At 38.5% G+C, this 19,487-nt stretch overlaps 4 protein-coding genes across 6 annotated transcripts; 3 read left to right on the top strand and 1 right to left on the bottom strand.

Moving 5' to 3' along the window:
• The first annotated feature begins 484 nt into the window (after window positions 1-484).
• On the top strand, window positions 485-2,413 carry LOC119076167 (mitochondrial pyruvate carrier 2-like). Of its 3 annotated transcripts, none has more exons than XM_037182853.1 (4): window positions 485-639; window positions 715-847; window positions 980-1,020; window positions 2,007-2,413. In XM_037182853.1, the coding sequence occupies exons 2-4, from the start codon at window positions 745-747 to the stop codon at window positions 2,241-2,243; spliced, it is 381 nt and encodes a 126-aa protein (XP_037038748.1). In that variant the 5' UTR covers window positions 485-639; window positions 715-744; the 3' UTR covers window positions 2,244-2,413. The 3 variants fall into 3 exon arrangements, with proteins under 3 accessions (XP_037038748.1, XP_037038749.1, XP_037038747.1); XM_037182854.1 differs by lacking the exon at window positions 485-639 and having other exon boundaries at window positions 646-847; window positions 2,007-2,261; window positions 2,329-2,413; XM_037182852.1 differs by lacking the exon at window positions 485-639 and having other exon boundaries at window positions 646-847.
• Window positions 2,414-8,780: 6,367 nt separating this feature from the next.
• Window positions 8,781-10,127, top strand: LOC119076106 (pectinesterase 31-like). Its single transcript, XM_037182766.1, has 3 exons — window positions 8,781-8,979; window positions 9,032-9,450; window positions 9,512-10,127. The coding sequence occupies exons 1-3, from the start codon at window positions 8,925-8,927 to the stop codon at window positions 10,085-10,087; spliced, it is 1,050 nt and encodes a 349-aa protein (XP_037038661.1). The 5' UTR covers window positions 8,781-8,924; the 3' UTR covers window positions 10,088-10,127.
• A 1,256-nt stretch (window positions 10,128-11,383) lies between these two features.
• Window positions 11,384-17,716, top strand: LOC119076072 (vacuolar protein sorting-associated protein 16B). The gene is made up of 8 exons (XM_037182720.1): window positions 11,384-11,575; window positions 11,651-11,777; window positions 11,836-12,211; window positions 12,271-12,298; window positions 12,361-12,508; window positions 12,644-12,894; window positions 12,957-13,244; window positions 17,569-17,716. The coding sequence occupies exons 1-8, from the start codon at window positions 11,411-11,413 to the stop codon at window positions 17,608-17,610; spliced, it is 1,425 nt and encodes a 474-aa protein (XP_037038615.1). The 5' UTR covers window positions 11,384-11,410; the 3' UTR covers window positions 17,611-17,716.
• On the bottom strand, window positions 17,700-19,358 carry LOC119076089 (alpha-1,3/1,6-mannosyltransferase ALG2). Its single transcript, XM_037182743.1, has 3 exons — window positions 19,202-19,358; window positions 18,213-19,067; window positions 17,700-18,104 (listed from the first exon to the last, which is right to left on the bottom strand). Exons 2-3 carry the CDS (start codon window positions 19,062-19,064, stop codon window positions 17,721-17,723), a joined length of 1,236 nt encoding a protein of 411 aa, XP_037038638.1. The 5' UTR covers window positions 19,065-19,067; window positions 19,202-19,358; the 3' UTR covers window positions 17,700-17,720.
• Window positions 19,359-19,487: the final 129 nt, after the last annotated feature.

Below are 19,487 nucleotides of genomic sequence, written 5' to 3'. Positions count from 1 at the left end.
AGAACATTCGTTTACATATCCACTCTAAATCTCCTACAGCGGTGTAACGGAATTTCAAATACCTATTTACAACCCTGGTGTTGTAAAGACATTCTTGCATTGGTTCGACAGTCACGTTTAAATGTGATTATTTACCTCAGCTTCGTCTCGGATCAACGAAAGTCACATGTATACTCGAATTTCGCTTGATTTGCGTTGTTTCTGGTTTATTACATGCCAAAAAACTGCAGAAAGAAAGTCGTACTTACCGTCAAAGTTGAGGAAATAAAACTATTTCCATCCTCGTCCCTCACTTCTGTCGTCACACAATGTAAGAATACAATAATGGTATGTACAACTAGACCGTACTATACGATTCAGACGTTGAATTGTATTACCAGCATTGGTTGACATTGCTGGCGCGATTGGCACAAAAACATACATTTCCGCGTGAGACGAAATAAAAATATTCTCTCTCTGTGTGGCTATTCTCGTATACGATGGTATTTTGAAAGCATTTTATACAACAGACGGAGTGCTTATAAATAGTATGAATGTCAAGTTTCCATTGGAGAGGAGAGAGCTCATTCATAACGTCACACCAATTTTTTGTTCCTTCCTCATTTAGTTTTTGTATGGTGTGTACATTCAGCTCTCAGTGTAAGTGGTTTTTCGCGAATTTTGTAGTTGCTCTCCGAGACTCACCAAATAAACAAATATTTTCATTTCAAATAGTCACTTGCTAAGAAATAATTCACTGAAAAAATGGCCAATTTAGCATTACCATCGAGAATGTATCAATTAATGATCAAAACAGCTGAACCCATGGTACCAAAAAAAATGATTCCTTTATGGAATCATCCCGCAGGTAGGAAAAATGTTATGTCAACGCGAATTAAAATTTTGTGCCTATGATAACGCGAAATGAGTGTGCGAAACGTGTCAATGAATTTTGTGGGTTTGCCCTAGTGGACTAAGAATTAATTTTTCATGTTTCCAGGTCCAAAAACAGTATTTTTCTGGGCTCCAGCATTTAAATGGGTAAGTCATCGACCATAACACGTACAGATAAATTGTAAAAAAAAACCAGGTGAACTAGGAGGTCAACGAATGAAGATTGATCGACTGATGTGAAAATTACATAACGAAATTCGCTTATCAAAATATAGAACGATTTCCTCGTTTGTTTATGTTGTATAACGTGAACTTGGTTGACTTGATTAGCGCGATCGATTATCTCCGTTTGATGATTTTTTTATGATGTCAAGTTCAAGAAATTTACAATGATTGGATGTTGTTGTAGCGTGTGCTCCGATGACGACGAAATTGCGATTGTAAATAATTGTGATGTTGTTGAGGCATTCGACTGAGATTTGGTTGATTTTTACTCGGTGGTTTTATGGAGTTTTATTTAGAAATACGAACGGTTGTGGCGGTTGCTATTTTGAGCGATTTACAATTCGGATACAAAATTTTCGTTTAATTAAAAAATAAAAATTTTCGACTGCTGGTCCAAGTGCATCCACGAGTTTAAATTGATAAAAATCAAAACTACGTTTGTGAACCATTGTCTTGGTCCTTGGGCCACATATAAACAAAATAATTTGGCTGACGGTTGTGAGGTGTGCATCTAAATCTAAATCAAATGAAGAACACAAAAAAACAGCTCCTCACAATGAGTCGTCAATAAAATGACACGACAAGCTTTTAAACAGGAAGTGTTCCATGCAAATTCATCTGAATTTATCATTTTGAAACTTTGTTGAAATGGTGCTCAAGCTTCGTAATTTCAGGTCAGATAATTTATGGGAAGAAAACTGACCTCCTGCCGAGAATCTGCTTTCACGAAGTAGAATCCCACTTTTTCAACCGAATCAACAGTTTCGAAACAATTTTAACGCTGATTCCAACGTGCGTGCAGATGAATCGATTACATCTATTGCAATTTTCCCTATCCCAGTTATACCTATGTGACCAAAGTGTCGTACAGTCTCCTAATAAACTTCCTCTCTTTTTACAATTTTCAGGGTCTCGTCATTGCCGGACTGGGTGATCTGAGCCGACCAGCCGAAACACTATCCATATCACAATCGGCATCGCTATTCGCTACCGGTCTTATCTGGTCCCGTTACTCACTAGTTATCATTCCAAAGAATTATGGCCTTTTTTCGGTGAATCTTTTCGTGGCTGGCATTCAATTCGTTCAGCTGTTGCGAGCGTACAGGCACGCACAAGCTAACAAAACCGAAACGAAAAAAGAATAGGAATAGTTCACGCGGTTGGTCCGTGTCATGATGATGTATAAAAGTAGTGGAAGAGTTTGTAAAATGCGATAATGAAAACCGTCAGTTACCGATAAATTAATTAAAAATGGAGAGGAGGGAGGGGTTAGATAAATGTTTTACGGTCTTGTTTCCGTAATTTTGTTAGATTCAATGAAAAAAAAGCCTACACAGCGTAGCACCAAGTGCTATTCACGAACTTTTTTTTTAGAGTTTCTAGCATTGAATTAAAATGAAAAGAAAAATTGAATCGGCGATACGCAGGTATAGAATTTACATTTTCACTTATTATTTCACTCATAAGTTACAATGTTACGTTTCTATTGATTTTATTTAAACATTTTTCCCGGTCATTGTAAATATTTTCCCATTTTTAAGATAAAATTCTTTTTGTTGATTTAATCGAATTTGAAATAAACGAAATTTATTTATTAATAAGGCCTTGGTTTTGTTAACGTAAGCCCTCGAATGTGCCCTTTGGAAATAATTTTAGAAAATGATTTTTTAATTTGAATTTCACATTTCACTCAATACGAACGATGAAGTGTACAGAAGGTCACCATTTTGAGCTCTATATTCGCAGCAATTATTATTATAAAACATTTATTCATCAATCGGTTCATAATATACAATTTCACAAACTATGCTGACAAAGATAAAAAAAAAGCAATACAGTGAATCCAAAGCACGAGAAACGCGTATACGTATAAGTCTCATCAGTATTCCATTCGTCCGCCAAGGACTTAATACTGTTACGAAAAACGAGAGTCACTGCAGATAGAGGAAACTGGTTCATTAAAGCCGTAGGCGGTTCTGTGAAGGCTGTAGGTGTCCGACAAGTGGCGTTATGATTCAAACATGTCGGACAAAATCGGAGCATCAATTCTACGATTCAGCAGGTCGTATAAAAAGAAGATACGGCTCTGCTTCCGCCTATGGAAGAGACGATCAAGTCCCAAGATCTTCCTTCTATCGTCATAAGGTGGTAGCTGGAAATCGGTATTCCGTTTAATCGATCGCCTGAGTGCGAACAAAATGAACTTTTTCTGGATCGATTCTATGTCAATGCTAAGCGTCTTAGATGAAGGGCTCCAAACTACGGCGGCGTACTCGAGGTGGGATCTGACGTGTACTCTGAAGATGCTCGTTAGACATCTTACATCTCTAAAATCGGCACAGATTCTTTTGAAAATATCCTACATCAAATGGTCCTTGGCAACTTTGTTGTCAATATGAGCCTTGGAATTCATCGTCAATTATATTTCACTATATCACAACGTGAAATGAACATATTGCTTCTCTGGCTGCAGAAGACCCGTACGAACCCAGCGCGAAGGAGGAGGTCGTAAACTCCACACATGGTAATTAAAATGCAGTGTGTCACCCACATCATCGCATCATCTTCCGCATGACCTTCTGAAGTCTATTCAACTTCTGTAAGCTTTCTCCTAACAATTATCCAGTAAGGTCCGTGAAGATTTGTATCAAAGGCATAAATGCTGAGACTTGCAAGCGGTACCTCGATCGGCTAGAATACGTATGTCGACATTTAAAATGTTAATCGCCGGTTAGATGTGATTCACTTCAGGTATACTCTTCATTGAGTATATAGAAGTAAAACGGACGAATTAGGCTTTTAGTCCAATCGTTGGCTTAGTCCAATCTCAGATAATGACTCGGCAAGCCTCGACTTCTTCGTGACAAGTGTGTAATATATAATACAATGGTATGTTGATGGGCATCATGTGTCTAGGACTGAAGCGTTCGAGGCTACTTTTACTCGTCTTTTAAAAGATAAAATGATTACAAAGCTACATACCCCTCACTACGTACGCAGAAATGTACGGAGTTTGTATGAAGCGCACGCTTTTGTCAGACCACAACTCCCCCTTTAGAGCGTGCGTAATTTGTGAATGAACCCTAAACAACAACCAAAACGGTCGCAGTCGACTATCACCCTGGAACCCCTGGAACTGTGATTTCTTTTAAATTTTATTTTACGCTTTGAAATTTTCAAATTTTTAACGAAACAGAAGCAACAGCAGGTTTTTCTTTTGTCTTCGATATTAGTTCAATTATTTTTAATCATTTCAGCTTAACAGAATGACTAGGCCCCACCCTTTGGGCGGGTCAGGTCCCTTGACTGACAATTTTTTCAATATATTTTTAATCAATTTCATTTTATTTTCCGTTGTTAATCTTCCGAAACATCACAAATAACTGATATAAAACATTCGCTTGAGTACAAGTTCTTTGGAAAACCACTTTTTCTGTTCTCTATTTGCTTGTAAATTTGCGGCCAGATTTTTAATCAACAATACAAAAATAGACAAAGACTCGTGTGAATTACGGCCCTCGCTGCGCTCTGCCCGCAAACGTCCCACTCATATAAGTCGTCTATTATTCAGTTTTATAGTCTTATTGTTAAACAAATGTAAAAGATGCGAATTTGGAACGATTAGAGGACTTTTCACTTTGGTACAATATAAAATAGTACGATAGACGTTCTTCCCTTACACTTATGTACAAAAAGGAAGCCCCCCGGTACTTTCTACATTCACAAAACCTTTAATCATGAAAAAATAGCACGACTCGTGCGAATTACGGCCCTCGCTTCGCTCTGGCCGCAAACTTCACACTCGTGGGAGTTTTAAAGTTTTCTGTATGATTGTTTTTTAATGTCATTCCATACATTTGAATAACGATTCAGAAATTGGTTGTTCATAAAATTTTATAAATATTTTATGTCATGGCTTTCACCTGACTGTCCCTGACTATAGCCAACTATAACCGTGATAGCTGACTATCACCGTGATAGCTGACTATCACCGTGATAGCTGAGTATCACCGTGATAGCTGAGTATCACCGTGATAGCTGAGTATCACCGTTATAGCTGAGTATCACCGTGATAGCTGAGTATCACCGTGATAGCTGACTATCACCGTGATAGCTGACTATCACCGTGATAGCTGACTATCACAGTGATAGCTGACTATCACCGTGATAGCTGACTATCACAGTGATAGCTGACTATCACCGTGATAGCTGACTATCACCGCACCGTGATAGCTGACTATCACCGTGATAGCTGACTATCACCGTGATAGCTGACTATCACCGTTATAGCTGAGTATCACCGTGATAGCTGAGTATCACCGTGATAGCTGACTATCACCGTGATAGCTGACTATCACCGTGATAGCTGACTATCACCGTGATAGCTGACTATCACCGTGATAGCTGACTATCACCGTGATAGCTGACTATCACCGTGATAGCTGACTATCACCGTGATAGCTGACTATCACCGTGATAGCTGACTATCACCGTGATAGCTGACTATCACCGTGATAGCTGACTATCACCGTGATAGCTGACTATCACCGTGATAGCTGACTATCACCGTGATAGCTGACTATCACCGTGATAGCTGACTATCACCGTGATAGCTGACTATCACCGTGATAGCTGACTATCACCGTGATAGCTGACTATCACCGTGATAGCTGACTATCACCGTGATAGCTGACTATCACCGTCATAGCTGACTATCACCGTCATAGCTGACTATCACCGTGATAGCTGACTATCACCGTGATAGCTGACTTCGGTTAGTCAGTCAGCTATCACGGTGAAAATCAAATTCCATCAAAGTAATCTTTTTCGATTGATTGAATTTTCCAACAGTGGAAAATACTGTTTTTCTGGAATAACTTCCAGATCCTTAATCCCACATAGCCCATCTTCGAACTTAACCTCAGGAATTGAATTCTGCGTCGATTAAAAAAATAAAATTGGCAATTGGTTGATAATTACTCAAGTTATCGTGTATACAAGCAAAATATTGGGACAAACAATTCCGTTTTTCATAACATTTCATACAACCTTCTTTGGTATACAAACATTCTAGGGTATTTTCCGGCATAAGACCCTGACTTACAGTCAAGGGAATAATAAATCAGCTAATCGTACAATTATTTGACTTATCAGCCTGATAAAATTTCGATACGAAGTCAATTTGACGTTCATCTGTTCAGTCTCTATAACTTAAACCATAGTGTTTTTGAGCCATCATCATGGACGATTTGATACAGTCTCTAGTGCAATCGATGCAGGGTTTTACTTGCTGTGTCTTTCTCAGCCACCAATGCTCAAATACATCTTATTGGTGCTGTGGATGTTGTATAGAAAAGAAAAGTGACGGTAAGGAAACGTAAGATGTGCAAAACTTACAGAAAAAAAATCATTTTGGTATATTCAGCAAATGACAATAGTAAACCAGAAGCGATTGTAAATGGTCCAACGTTAAATACAGTTGTTGATTCGAACGAGAGTTGAGTTCTTAGTGTAACGTTGCAGAAGTCCCCCGATCACGACAGAGTCACCAATGCAGAACGATTTTCGGTGCACGAAATATATTTTGTGATCAACACATTTTGGCTCTCCATGATAGAATGATAATTATTGATTGTGATATGAGATGTACGATAATGATGGATAAATATGTGTGTCATTTATTAATGGGCTTACCAAAATAATTTTTTTTATTAATCGAAAAAAAAACATCTTTTAAACCTCTGTGTCATTGATGCGGCCCACAACATGCTATTCTATTGGTTCTATTCCAGCTACTTCGGTTGGTATATTGTTTAAGGCCAACACACACTAGCATCTAGTGTCAGTTGGGAATATGATATTTCTATTGTTAAAACCGGTTTTAACAGATTTTAACTGATTTAAACAATAGAAATATCGTATTCCCGATGACACTAGATACTGGTGTGTGTTGGCCTTGCTGACGGTGAAGATACATTCATAATTCATCACCGTCCCCAGTCGTTTCTATTCTTGAGCATGACGATCCTCATGAATCGTGATATCCAGGAATTAATAGCCAAAAATTACAATCCATTGGAAATTACAATCCAGACTGAATTACGACTGCCGGATTTAGGATCTCTACAAATTATCATTGACTTTTATACACTAGGAATCGTAAGCAATTACTCGTGTGATGACGATTCTTGGAGATTTACAGTTCCCAATGAATTTGAGCATGTTAAACCTCGTAATAATTAAGGTACAGCACTACTTCTATTCATCCTGATCTCTTCTTCTTCTTCTTCATCCTGATACATTGTACAATTCAAATTTTATGGATTTTCTCGACTTTAAAATTTTTTCTCGATTTTAATAAATTTTCTAATTATTGAAAAAACATTTCGAGAAATCTTTTTCGTTCGGCTTGATTTTCTCACCTTGAGACTCTGAAAATGTGAGCTAAGAACCACATTCTGTTACACTTCCAAATAATTTTTTAATTTTTTTAATTAAAAACGGCGATTCCAACCATCGTATTAATACTCAAATTCTGAATAAATCTTACCAAACTTGTTAATCTGTCTAGAAGTAGCTTCCCAAGTAGCATTTCAGAAAAAATAACTTATTCGTTAGAATAACGTTGTAGCAACGTTGTCACAACGGTTTTGCAACCGTTGTTGCCCGGTTATAGTTTAACCTAGGTCAATTAACCGTTGGATAACAGTTAAGCAACGAAAAAGTTAAAAATTTAAGGTAGAGCAACTATCATTTTTAACTTTTTCGTTGTTTAACGGTTATCCAACGGTTAATTGACGTAGGTTAAACTATAACCGGGCAACAACGGTTGCACAACCGTTGTGGCAACGTTGCTACAACGTTATTTTAACGAATAAGTTATTTTTTCTGAAATGCTACTTGGGTTAAAGTCATTAAAAGTGATTTATCACTTTATCAGTGTTGTAAATGACGTTTATCGAGTATTATTTTATGGTAAAATTAACGATAAACCAGCGGCTTATCGTTCAATGCCACAATTTCGAAGACTTTTTCAGTTGACCTTGTTTATTGTTCACCGGAACAGGCCTACGAAATCTTTCAAGCATTGATAGTATGCTGTATGCGACAACAACTGCCAACATCTATGCAATTTAACCAATGTATGACATTTAGAAGAGGTTTGCCCCTGGAGATACCTACATTCAACATAGAGTTAATCAACTATACTATAACGTGATATAGTAAGCACCTGCTTGGACGGACGGCAAGTGGTAGATAAAGCAACAATTTCAAAACACGTTACGTAATGGACTTTATATGCCTCTGTAAGACTAACATTATGCATCAGCTCGGAGAAGGAGTTTGGATTTATCTTTTCATCGACACATAAAAAATGATTTGCACCTATGACCAAATGTTAGTTTTAAAAAGTTAGATTATGATCCGCGCCTACAGCTTAGGGTTACAATCAACAACTGGTCAAAATAAGCATTTGGACACAGGTGCATGATCTTTATTACATGTGATGTGATCTTTAAACATTTATCAGTTTCACCGCCCAAACGTTCTAACCTTTTACCAACGATCTATAATCACAATTGCAATTATTAGGATTGTGCCCAAAACTGCCCTGAATCTTTCGCAAAATTTTCTGTTGATTTGGTTCATCTGTGCTGTACACTGGGCTTTGTGAAGTGATACCTAAGTCAGTGTTTTACTTATCTTCTCTTATAACATTGATTTGATTGTATACGACGTAAACAAAAAAACCTTTTTATCACGAGCATTGCAGATGATTGGGAGTCAGAAGAAGAAATCTGAACAGAAAACGTTTAGCCTTTAAAATGTCGAAATTCGAATTCGTAATTGCCTTCTTGTTCTTAGCGCTCAACGTTCAGTGTAAGTAATCATTTCAATTTACTATCGATTCAAATTTTAATTCATCAAACAGGCGCACAGCATCAACAGGGCGATTTAATCGTTGCCAAAGATGGTACAGGCGAATTTGACACCATTCAAGAGGCTCTTAATTCGGCACCGAATAATTCAGTTGTTCCGATTAGAATTTATATAAAATCGGGAGAGTATTTCGAGAAATTAATCGTACCAGCGGAGAAGACACAAATCCACTTCATTGGAGCCGATAAGACCTCGACAATAATTAATTACGACGATTACTCCGGCAAACTGCTGCCAAATGGTTTGAACCTGACCACCGGTACTTCTTACACAGTTCTGGTACGAGGAAATGATTTCTATGCTGAAGACCTAACATTCCTCAATTCAGCTGGAACAATTGCCCAAGCTGTTGCTCTTCATGTTGTCGCTGATCGAGTTGTGGTAAACAATTGTAACATTATCGCAAATCAGGTATGTTGAGTTGTTGATCAGAAATTGTTTTCTTAGCCACTAACCATACAAATGTATGCAGGACACACTATACCCAACAATCGAATCGGATCGTCCATCTAGACAATATTATAAGGACTGTTTTATCGAAGGAACAACGGATTTCATATTCGGTGCAGCCACTGCACTGTTCGAAAACTGTGTCATACAATGCCTCAAAAACTCGTACATCACGGCTGCATCAACGCCGGAAGGAAATGGTTTTGGATTCGTATTCAAGAACTGTAGTTTATTGGGCAATGAAGACGCAACCAGTGTCTATTTGGGCAGACCATGGAGACCATGGGCCCGAACTGTATTCATGCATACGACGATGGACAGTCACATTCATCCGGCTGGTTGGCATAATTGGAATAATCCGGATAATGAGGACACCGCCTTCTATGCGGAATATATGACACACGGTGTTGATGTTACGGAAAGGGTGGCGTGGAGCAAACAATTAACAGACACTGAGGCTGAACTGTATACAATGGAAAATATATTTGCTGGTGAAGATGGCTCGTGGTTACCGAATTCTTCGGCGAATGTATTTCGGTTGGATTACTTGAACGTTATGCTCATAGTCGCAGTTCTTGCAGTTTCTTTACTGTTTTAAAAGCAAAATTGAATAGAAAAACATTTATAGACAATTAGAACACCGTTTCGTTTTATTAGATTAGAAGCTGGAAGAAGCTTCCGCAATGGGCGTAAAATGCACCTCAAATAATATTTGACCTTGTAAAGTTTTGTTTCTCGACATTTCCACTCCATAATTTCTTAAAAATTCCTTCCTCTCTGTTTAATTGATGCATACCAGCTGGTGCACGGTAAGCGCATCAATACTTTCATTAAGTCTGTTCCTTCTTTTGATAAAAATAAATATTGTCTTCACATGAAACAGAATCTCTTACCTCATTAGTTTTAACGACAATGTTGCTATATAAAAGAGAGAGGCTAGTCATGCTTTATTTTGGTTATATCGCTGTCTATTATAGCAGATGATACAGCTATAACCACAGTTGTTCAGACATGAGTCGGTTATCCGAAAAACCGAAAATTTCGGATCGGTTTTGACCGAACCGAAAACTTCGGTTTTGACATTAAACAAGTTAAAATAAAGCTTAACTCGTCGATATCAATTAATTTCGTCATAAACTAACCGAAAATAAGTTAATTGAGTCATTGCATAGAGTTGGTATTGAAATAAAGATTGAGTCAATTACATCTGAGTTTTTTTTTAGAGCACACCCACCCATTGAATGACTTAATTATCTTAAATTCGGTTAGTTCATGACGAAACTAACTAATTTCGACGAGTTAAGCTTTATTTTAACTTGTTTCGTGTCAAAACCGAAGTTTTCGGTTCGGTCAAAACCGAACCGGAAGTTTCGGTTCGGTCATAACCGAACCGAAATATTCGGTTCGGTCAAAACCGATCCGAAATTTTCGGTTTTTCGGATAACCGACTCATGTCTGAGTTGTATAGCTGTTGTTGTTGTAAACATTCCATAGACTGTTATGATCAGAGCGAGAGAACCGAAGACTAGTTAATTATAACTTGCCTTGAGGTACTTGTCAAAATATTGCTTTCTCTTTCAACATGTTACGTTGAGAGAGAAAGGACCGAAGACCAGTTAATTATAACTTGCCTTGGGGTATTTGTCAAAATATCTCTTTCGCTTTCATCATAACACTCTATTGTCGATTTCATTTTTTTTGACAGCTACACCCGCTACACCTCCAGCGGAAACTGACCAAAAGTGATCTCAACTCACAAAACTGGTCTCTCTCATCTCGATTTAAACAGTTTATTTTGACAGGTACCCCAAGGCAAGTTAATTGGTCTTCTGTTTTCTCGCTCTGCTCATACGGGAAAAAATACTACAGACTGTATGGATGATAGCGTCAAGTTCAAAAGTGGAAATGTCAAAATGTGTTTATGTTTTCGTCAGTAATCTACAGGTGTACGACGGTACCGAACGTACACACAGAACTAGTAAGTTTACAGTTTATAAATAGTTCCGAATCGAATGTGACAATGGAAGGGGAAGATTATTGGAATAAATCGGAAAATAAGGCGTTCAGCTTCGACGAAGACGATAGGGTAATTTGCAGTTTGTGTTTTCTCAATGCTTGCCATCAAATGACCATCCGATTGCCTTACCTCAAATTTTCACAGACAATTCTGCACATTCCAACCGAACGAAAATTGTTCGTCGACGACAACACATCAGAACTGAATTATGACTTTCCATCCAGCGATATTCCTCTGCACTTAATCATATCCGATAGTGACCTAAACAAAGGTTTGATTCTGACTCTCCCATCGTTTAGTGACTAAACACAATCTGTTGATTTCAAAAGTGTTGCAAGAACAGTCGATGGACGAGCCACAACTACCGAAGGGTATAGCGCTCGAAGAAGAATTGCGCATACTGAGACGCAAAATACAGGAACGATTGCATGCTCCACCCGCATCCGTGACCGTTACGAAAATGACCATGAAGAAGCCGTATTCGTTGGACTGTTATCGGTCGTATCGGGAAAAAACTGAACTGTTGACGGAGGCGGTATCGAGTGGCAATGGGGACGCCGTTCTGGCGGTTGTATTATTTCTGGTGAAAACTTTGCAACGCAAATATGTCGTTAAACTGCTGGATACACATCCAATGGCATTGAATCAATTGGTCAATTACTTGACGGTACGGTTACAAGTTAAGGAATGTGCGGAATGGATGAGGTATACAGATTCTGAAAGTGAAACAGCCGCAGTCGTAATTCTTTGCTTTGGGTTTTCAGTTTGCTGGGAAAATCGAATAGACTTGCGGTGAGTGACTGATATTGACTGCCTAAAACGTTTGAGAACAATATTGTACATCCCATCACCAGATGCTACAATTTGGAGTGACCACAACATTAATGAAGAGCAATTCAAATAAAACGTCCAAATTGCAGTCCGTCTACAATGACTATTTCAATCAGCCGGGAGTGAACACCTTTTATGCCCAAATCGTAGCCAATTACGTGCATTTGTTAGGTTCGTAATGTTGCAATGACGTAGCAATTTGTACCCTGTATCAAGGCGTAAAATGTCTACCGGATGTCTTCAAGATTTCCATTCGACGCCAAGAGTAGTTGATGCCACACTGACTAGAGATCCTCCAACTTCTAGATTTTCAACAAAAAGAGAAGCAATCGAATTCGAAGGCTTTTGAGATATTGGATCGACCGGTGCTGGAAACATTGTACTATGCCAGCTCTCAATATAAATGGAGTTCTGCCCCAAACGATTCCGGTGCCAATAGTCCCCATAAATTATCGGAAATATTCAAAATTTCCCAGCCGCAATTCGAATGGATAGTCCTGAATGAACGAAGTCGAAGTCAAGCGTGGTGTGATATGGAAGGAATATTCGAGAAGAAGGTAAAATATGAGAATCATCAGAAGCAGCAGGCAATATATTCCAAACATTCGATTCTTTGCAGACATGGCTGAATCTGAAGTCCAAGTCATTTTCCATAAATGTCCCATTGGATAGCGTCATCTATCAGCTGCATGGTCTGAATGCGCCGGTAGCAATCCTAAACTATTTTCTGAGTAAAATCAACGAACCGAACCATCGCTTAGCGGTGGCCAATCGAGTGAATGCTACGAAAAGTATTGTGGACGCGTTGAGTGAGTTGAAGGACAAGTCTGGTTTAGAGAAATTCATTGAAACGCTGCCAGTTGGTACCGATGGACGGTTCTATGCGGAAAATACGTTAAAAAATGTGGTAAGTCAAACAGAGTTCAAGGTGTTCTATAAAGGCGGAATGAAAATCCGTTAAAAATCGAGCTAACTATTGAACGGCTGTCGATTAATTATTTTCTGAGGTTGAGACGGGACTTGATAGGAATATTACTAACAATCTGAGATGTCCAATAGGAGCAACTTTGAAGTAAAGTGACTGTGGAAGTAACTCACAGATCTCATACAGACTTCGCTGTCGCAATTGATCATTTTCGTTTCATTTTCTGCTTCTGAGTTTACAGTTCAGTCAATTCAAAGTGACTCAATATCAATTTTGTACACAACTCCTGTTTATGATGATGAATTTTGGACTTTCTCGGTTCATTATGTACTAACAATGATTAGATTAAAATACATTCCATTCTCGGTGCGATCGACCCTTAAATCAAAGACGAGAACTTCCATTCGTCCACAAAAATTGCAAATTTCGGATAATTATTACGCTCGATTCGTTATTTGTAGTTCTTGGGAATGGCAAGTTTAAGACCGGTGATGACCATGGCACGCAGGGTCCTTCATGAGGTCATGCTTTGTAGCATATGTTTAATTGTTACATCAATCGATACGACTTTGAACACTAGTCATTTACATGACAAGCGATAATGAAAAGTAGAGTTTTTCATGTCAATTTGTTGATCTGAGGCGTAGCCGAGTCCAGAGTTATGTAATGGATTTTGTTGCTAGACTGACGTAGTTTCCAGTAGGCTGAATACCAGAAATTAAATTCAATTTTAAATTTGGCGGAAATTTTTATTTTTCTCTGGTAATATCACTCATTGATGAACGACCATTTGTTCACTAAGCTTAACAATTCCATTTATTTATTTAAACAAGCGAAAAAAAAGACTGCTCACAAAGGCGCAGTCAGTAAAAAAACGATCTTTTCATCAACAAATAAATATTACAATAAATAAAAATCATCTACTCTACTTCTCCCTAATGTTCCTAGAATGCATGCCGCATTTCCTCTTTGAATAGCGATTGAAATTTTCTGTAATAAGTAATCGGTGGAGCGCGGTTCTCCTGAAGCTGCTTTCATTAATGACCCCAATTTGTAGACAAATTTTTTCGTTTCTGGGCCCATGCAACCTAGCGATTCGAAAGCAATAGGAGTGAATAAATAATTTTCTTTTAGATCTATATAATGGTTATGCTTCAATCTTTCTGCCTTTTCTGCGATTGACCCTGATTTCTTAGAAGATTCATTTATGTATGAAGGAGCCAACGTATCACGTATTGTCACATCCCATAAAAGAGACTTTCCATGACTCCACGGAATTATGGTCATACCGTCAACTCTTTTACCGTCACTTCTAGAAATACCTGGTGGTTGCAATATAGTTGGTACTCCTGCAGAAGAAAATGCATGAGAAAATATTCCATTAACATCGTCATGTCTAGGTGTTATTGCTCCAGTCATATTACAAGACAAACCGTGCAAACCGTCCTTTTTTACCATTTTACCACAGATACATTTATACTCTTCGCATAATTGGGAACCTATACGAAGACCAACAGCAATTCTCGCGGCGTTGTTATCTAATAGCAAACCTAATTTACTCGATGGGACCACCTGCAGCCACTTTGAAGATTCTTTAGTAGATGACGCAAGTAATCTGGCACGTGTAATAGGTTCACTAGATTCAAACATCTCGCAAAACTTACTCCTAATCATCGGGGTATCCCAATTTTTTTGCACCTTTTTATTTTCATCATTCTCTGGAATAAAATCTCTAGGAACCTGTTCAATTAATCCTAAAATGTTATCGTTAATTATATGAATATTAAAATTCTTTAAAAGTTCATTTGACAAATCAGATGAAGAATACACAGATGACAAATAGGCTGGTACTGCTAGATCTTCAACTTTCCGAATACCTAACCCGCCGAAAACTAAAGGAAGAGAAGCCTGATCCCAAGAAAAATCCGATATCCTAACATTCGCGATAGCTTCGAGTGTTGAACGAAAAATCTCATCAACAGTCCTCAAATGATCACGCAACATAAATGCCCTAGACGTACGCAACAAATAATTAAACCTGCAGCTACCTAAAGACTTTCTGAAAATACACAAGGCCGGATGAACATCCATCAACTTTAAACGATCACACATTAACTTAATCGTTTCAACTTTTGATGCAAACATCCTCTCTAAACCTGATTCAAAAACTGGCGACCCTAAAATCTCAAGTGAAGACTCATCAACTTGCCTAATTCCTGGCAGTAATGCCGATATTTCAGCAAACATTTTAGCTTCCTCTTCTTCAGAAGCATTAATAAAATATACCTCGCACTTATTCGTGTTCAATGGTAAACCTGACAACTCACAGAAATCTAAAACTTTCCTAATATCATCTAAAATTACTGATAGCTTATCAGCAATTGTACCATCGTCTAAATACCAACCATTCAACCTAGACGAAAGAGAATGCGTCATCCTCATAATACCAATACAAAAACCTGGGGGACCTAGGGGATCACCTTGTTGGAATCCTCTCTTAGAAAGCAAAGGCTCATCGAGATAATACAGATTCGTAAAAAGTCTATACGCTTGCTGCAACAAAGGAAGTAATTCTGGGCATATATCCTTAACCTCTCCTAACATAAACTTTCTGAATAGCATATTAAATGCATTTCCAAAATCAAATTTAACCAAAGCCAATGGCCCCTTATGTTCAGCAGTACAAAAAGCACGTACTGCATGAACCAGAGCTTCAGCACCCCCTTTAACACCGAATCCTAACTGAACAGGTTTTAACTTCTCAACTAAGTTAGCCCTAATATTAAAACAGGCAATTTTGCCTGTCAAACGTCTCCAGACAATACCTACTGCTATAGGTCTTATATCGTCTTCACCTTTTAAAAGTGCAGTCAACGAAGCCCCAAAAAAAATTTTTGCTATGTCTATCTGAGCACTGCCATACTTAACAACATCTACTAATGAAGCTATCGATTTCAACAAACGGTTTGCAGCTTCACCACAAGTAAAAGAAGTTAAATCTTTTAAATGTCGTGGTCGCAGACCACCAAATCCCCCAGAAGAACTTAACGGAAAACTTCTAATAGCTTTTGCTACATCTTCGACTGTAGTCGCTGACAAAGTACTCAATAACTCTATTTCTTCAAAAACCTCCCCGTTACCATCCGGATGTTTTGCCTTTAACTTAGAAACAGTTTCTGAAGTCTGAGGCGCTACTGTATTATTCGAACACAAAACTCTAACTGCACCTCTAATATCACCCTCATTAACCTTTCTTGTCGCAACTTTAATAGCGACACTATCTCTATCAGTAGATTTATCTAACGTGAACGGAATACCGGCGCTTCGTAACACATTAGACAAAGCTTCATTGATATCTGTACAATTCCGAAAAACATTTAAGTTTGACCTAATAACATTTATCCCACCTGTTCCCTTTGACTTATTATTCAGAACAATGTACGGAAAAGCAAGCAGTCTCATCCAAGAAACTACATCATTTTTCCGTACCAAACTTTCAATTTCTTTAGAAAGTTCCTGACATACAGCAATCCTTACAGATTTTTGTATAATTCTAGTCAAAGGAACTGAAACTCGACACCTATTAAGAAGCACACCAAAATCATCTAACATATCGGAAATGCTTTCCTCACCTGACCTATTACTACTAATTCCCTCATCTTTAGAAACGTCATCAATAACGCGTTCATTGCGTTCATGCTTACTCATGTGGATATTTAATCCACGAGTATTTTTAGCTAGAAAACCACAAACACTACAAGTTACCCTTTCAGAAACAGAAGCCTCTACTGAAGGAATACCTAACGCAGAACCTCTGACTTTCCCTTTACATTCCCTACCCAACCGTTCACGGACTGGACGCTTCTTACTATTCTTTAAAGAAAAAAACAATTTCTGACAATCAATACCTGAGCAGTACCAGTCCTCATCAATCACCGCGCTGTCATCACCGATTTTCAAATTACATTTCCGGTGAAACCAATTATCGCATCCTTTACAAGAAATCCAGTTTTCGATGTTTTCATCTTTGTTATTGTCCAAGCACAAACAGATACAGTCAGAAATATCAGGTAAGCCACTGGATGTTTGACCCATATTTCAATGAACGTGCAATGAACACCAATTGTCCTGTATTTTAGCCTCTTTAACCTTCAGCAATAAGCGATTTGTTGAATTAAATTCAATTATTTTGAAAAATTTCAGCGGAGCAAAAATTTTCGTGTCTTTTCAATCGCACAGCCTACTGGCTTAACAATTCGTTTGAATGTAGAAATTTTCTTAATTTTTTGTTTTTCCTCCTTTCAAGAAAACCAAATGGAAAGCTGATAATTTGAAGCTAAAAATATGAATTCAACCGGTAAACCACGTACGGTATGCACAGTCAATATACGCAATTACATTTAAACATTTCTCATGTAAATAAAAAAATTATTTTTTTGGTTAGACGAGCCCCATTTGTCATTTCACTTTCTTCGTACTGTCAACCACCAGTTCCCTCACAATCCTATCCAATTTCTCTGTGAACGCTTCGAACGAAAATGTCGACCGGACCCGCTTATGTCCCATTTCGCCCATGCAATCGCTCAACGTACGATCGCGAATGAATTTGGCCATCGCTTCGGCGAATTCATTTTCATTTTGTTCGCACAAGAATCCGGTCGATTCGTGGATTATTGTCTCCGTTGGACCGCCACTGTTCACTGCAATGACCGGCTTGCGCAGGTACATACTTTCCAGTGGCACAATGCCGAAGTGTTCGTTTTGCGGTGTGTACAGCAGGGCTTCACTTTGACGCATCAGCCATGTTTTGTATTTGTCGCTCGGTGATTGCAAAAATGTGACCTGGAAAAGGAGCATGTGAAAACGGCGATAATTGAACTCAACAAAAATCGTCCCAATAAGTTTTAAAAATGGTCCAAGGACACGAGGACAACCTTCGTCGGAAATTACCTTGTGAGAAATGCCGAGATCACCAGCTAATTGCACCAATTCATTGAAATGCTCAACATTTTCCTCTACTCGACTGTCGTATCCACCGGCTACAACCAATACCGTTCGTTCCCATTCCATTTTACTGACAATCTTTTCCAATGCCTTCACAGCCTTCAGTGCCAATCCAATGTTCTTCTTGCGTTCGTACCGATTCACCGACAGAAACACGTAATTCTCCGCTGAAAACTGTAGCAGAATTTCCTTCCGGTCAATCGTTGTATCATCGAAAGCAACGGTATTCAGTGATGGATACAACACTTCCGGCATCATTCGAAGCGATTTGAATGTCTCTTTGAACACTCGCCGAGTGAATTTGCTATTGACCAGTACACCGTCTGCCTGGCCGGTAGTTTTTTCCTCCAGGAAATTCAACGGCATTCGATAGTAGTGTTTGAGCACCGATCCCTGTGCTGACAGCAACTGATCGGGAAAGTGGCAGTAGAACAAGATTTTCGGTTGATTGGAAGCTAGACGAAATATCGGAATTCCGAGCGATATTTGGTCGCAGAAGATGACGTCGATTTTCTGTGCTTTGGACAGGAAAAACACTGTGTACAGTGCCGCATAGACCATACGGAAATAGGCACAGAATGCGGAACACTTTCCGAAAACACTTCGCGGCAACCAATCCCCAACCGTTTCCACTTTTAGCGTTCCGTTGACGGTCTCATCGAAACAGTGATTCGGATTATGATGATTTGTTAGGAAACTGACCGAATGACCTTTATTCTGCAACGCTATGGCCGCATCTACGACTAGTCGTTCAGCACCACCGATGCCAAGATCGGGATGCACAAATAGGATTCTCATTATCTGCAAGAAAAAAGAAATTTTCCTCAGCTGTTACGTGTCCATTTTGATGGTGCGGTTGCAAACGTATGCTGAAATCGTCTTTTCTTGATTGTGTGGACATCGAAGGTACTATCAGTAAGTGACATTTGACCTACCTGATATTCAGTCTTTCAGCGGAATGATTAATTTAACAGTTTCTATTGAAATGGTGAGATGAAATGACGAAACTACATCACCAGACACTACGAGAACGAAGACGTCTTTGACAATCAAAACAAATTTTTATTTGAAATTTTTGGATACCTCTGTAAACGCCGCATTAACCCTGCAAAGTGCACTGGCCCGTCTGGTTAACACGGTTTGCAAATTATAAACAAATCTTTGCGTTCGTTTGCATTTTGTAACCGATACTCTAAGTGAGTCCTGGTTGAGAAAAGATAT

The sequence above is a fragment of the Bradysia coprophila genome, unplaced genomic scaffold (genome assembly GCF_014529535.1).
Source record: "Bradysia coprophila strain Holo2 unplaced genomic scaffold, BU_Bcop_v1 contig_232, whole genome shotgun sequence".
Lineage (NCBI taxonomy): Eukaryota > Metazoa > Arthropoda > Insecta > Diptera > Sciaridae > Bradysia > Bradysia coprophila.
This window is presented reverse-complemented; position numbering and strand designations above follow the sequence as displayed.

Coding starts and splice junctions, on each gene's coding strand:
- LOC119076167 (XM_037182853.1), top strand. CDS start 745: ATGGCCAATTTAGCATTACCATCGAGAATGTATCAATTAATGATCAAA. Junction 848..979: donor TTTATGGAATCATCCCGCAG/GTAGGAAAAATG, acceptor TCATGTTTCCAG/GTCCAAAAACAGTATTTTTC. Junction 1,021..2,006: donor GGGCTCCAGCATTTAAATGG/GTAAGTCATCGA, acceptor TACAATTTTCAG/GGTCTCGTCATTGCCGGACT.
- LOC119076106 (XM_037182766.1), top strand. CDS start 8,925: ATGTCGAAATTCGAATTCGTAATTGCCTTCTTGTTCTTAGCGCTCAAC. Junction 8,980..9,031: donor CTTAGCGCTCAACGTTCAGT/GTAAGTAATCAT, acceptor TTCATCAAACAG/GCGCACAGCATCAACAGGGC. Junction 9,451..9,511: donor GTAACATTATCGCAAATCAG/GTATGTTGAGTT, acceptor AAATGTATGCAG/GACACACTATACCCAACAAT.
- LOC119076072 (XM_037182720.1), top strand. CDS start 11,411: ATGTTTTCGTCAGTAATCTACAGGTGTACGACGGTACCGAACGTACAC. Junction 11,778..11,835: donor CGATAGTGACCTAAACAAAG/GTTTGATTCTGA, acceptor TGATTTCAAAAG/TGTTGCAAGAACAGTCGATG. Junction 12,895..12,956: donor AAGGAATATTCGAGAAGAAG/GTAAAATATGAG, acceptor GATTCTTTGCAG/ACATGGCTGAATCTGAAGTC.
- LOC119076089 (XM_037182743.1), bottom strand. CDS start 19,064: ATGAGAATCCTATTTGTGCATCCCGATCTTGGCATCGGTGGTGCTGAA. Junction 18,105..18,212: donor ATCTCGGCATTTCTCACAAG/GTAATTTCCGAC, acceptor CTCCTTTTCCAG/GTCACATTTTTGCAATCACC.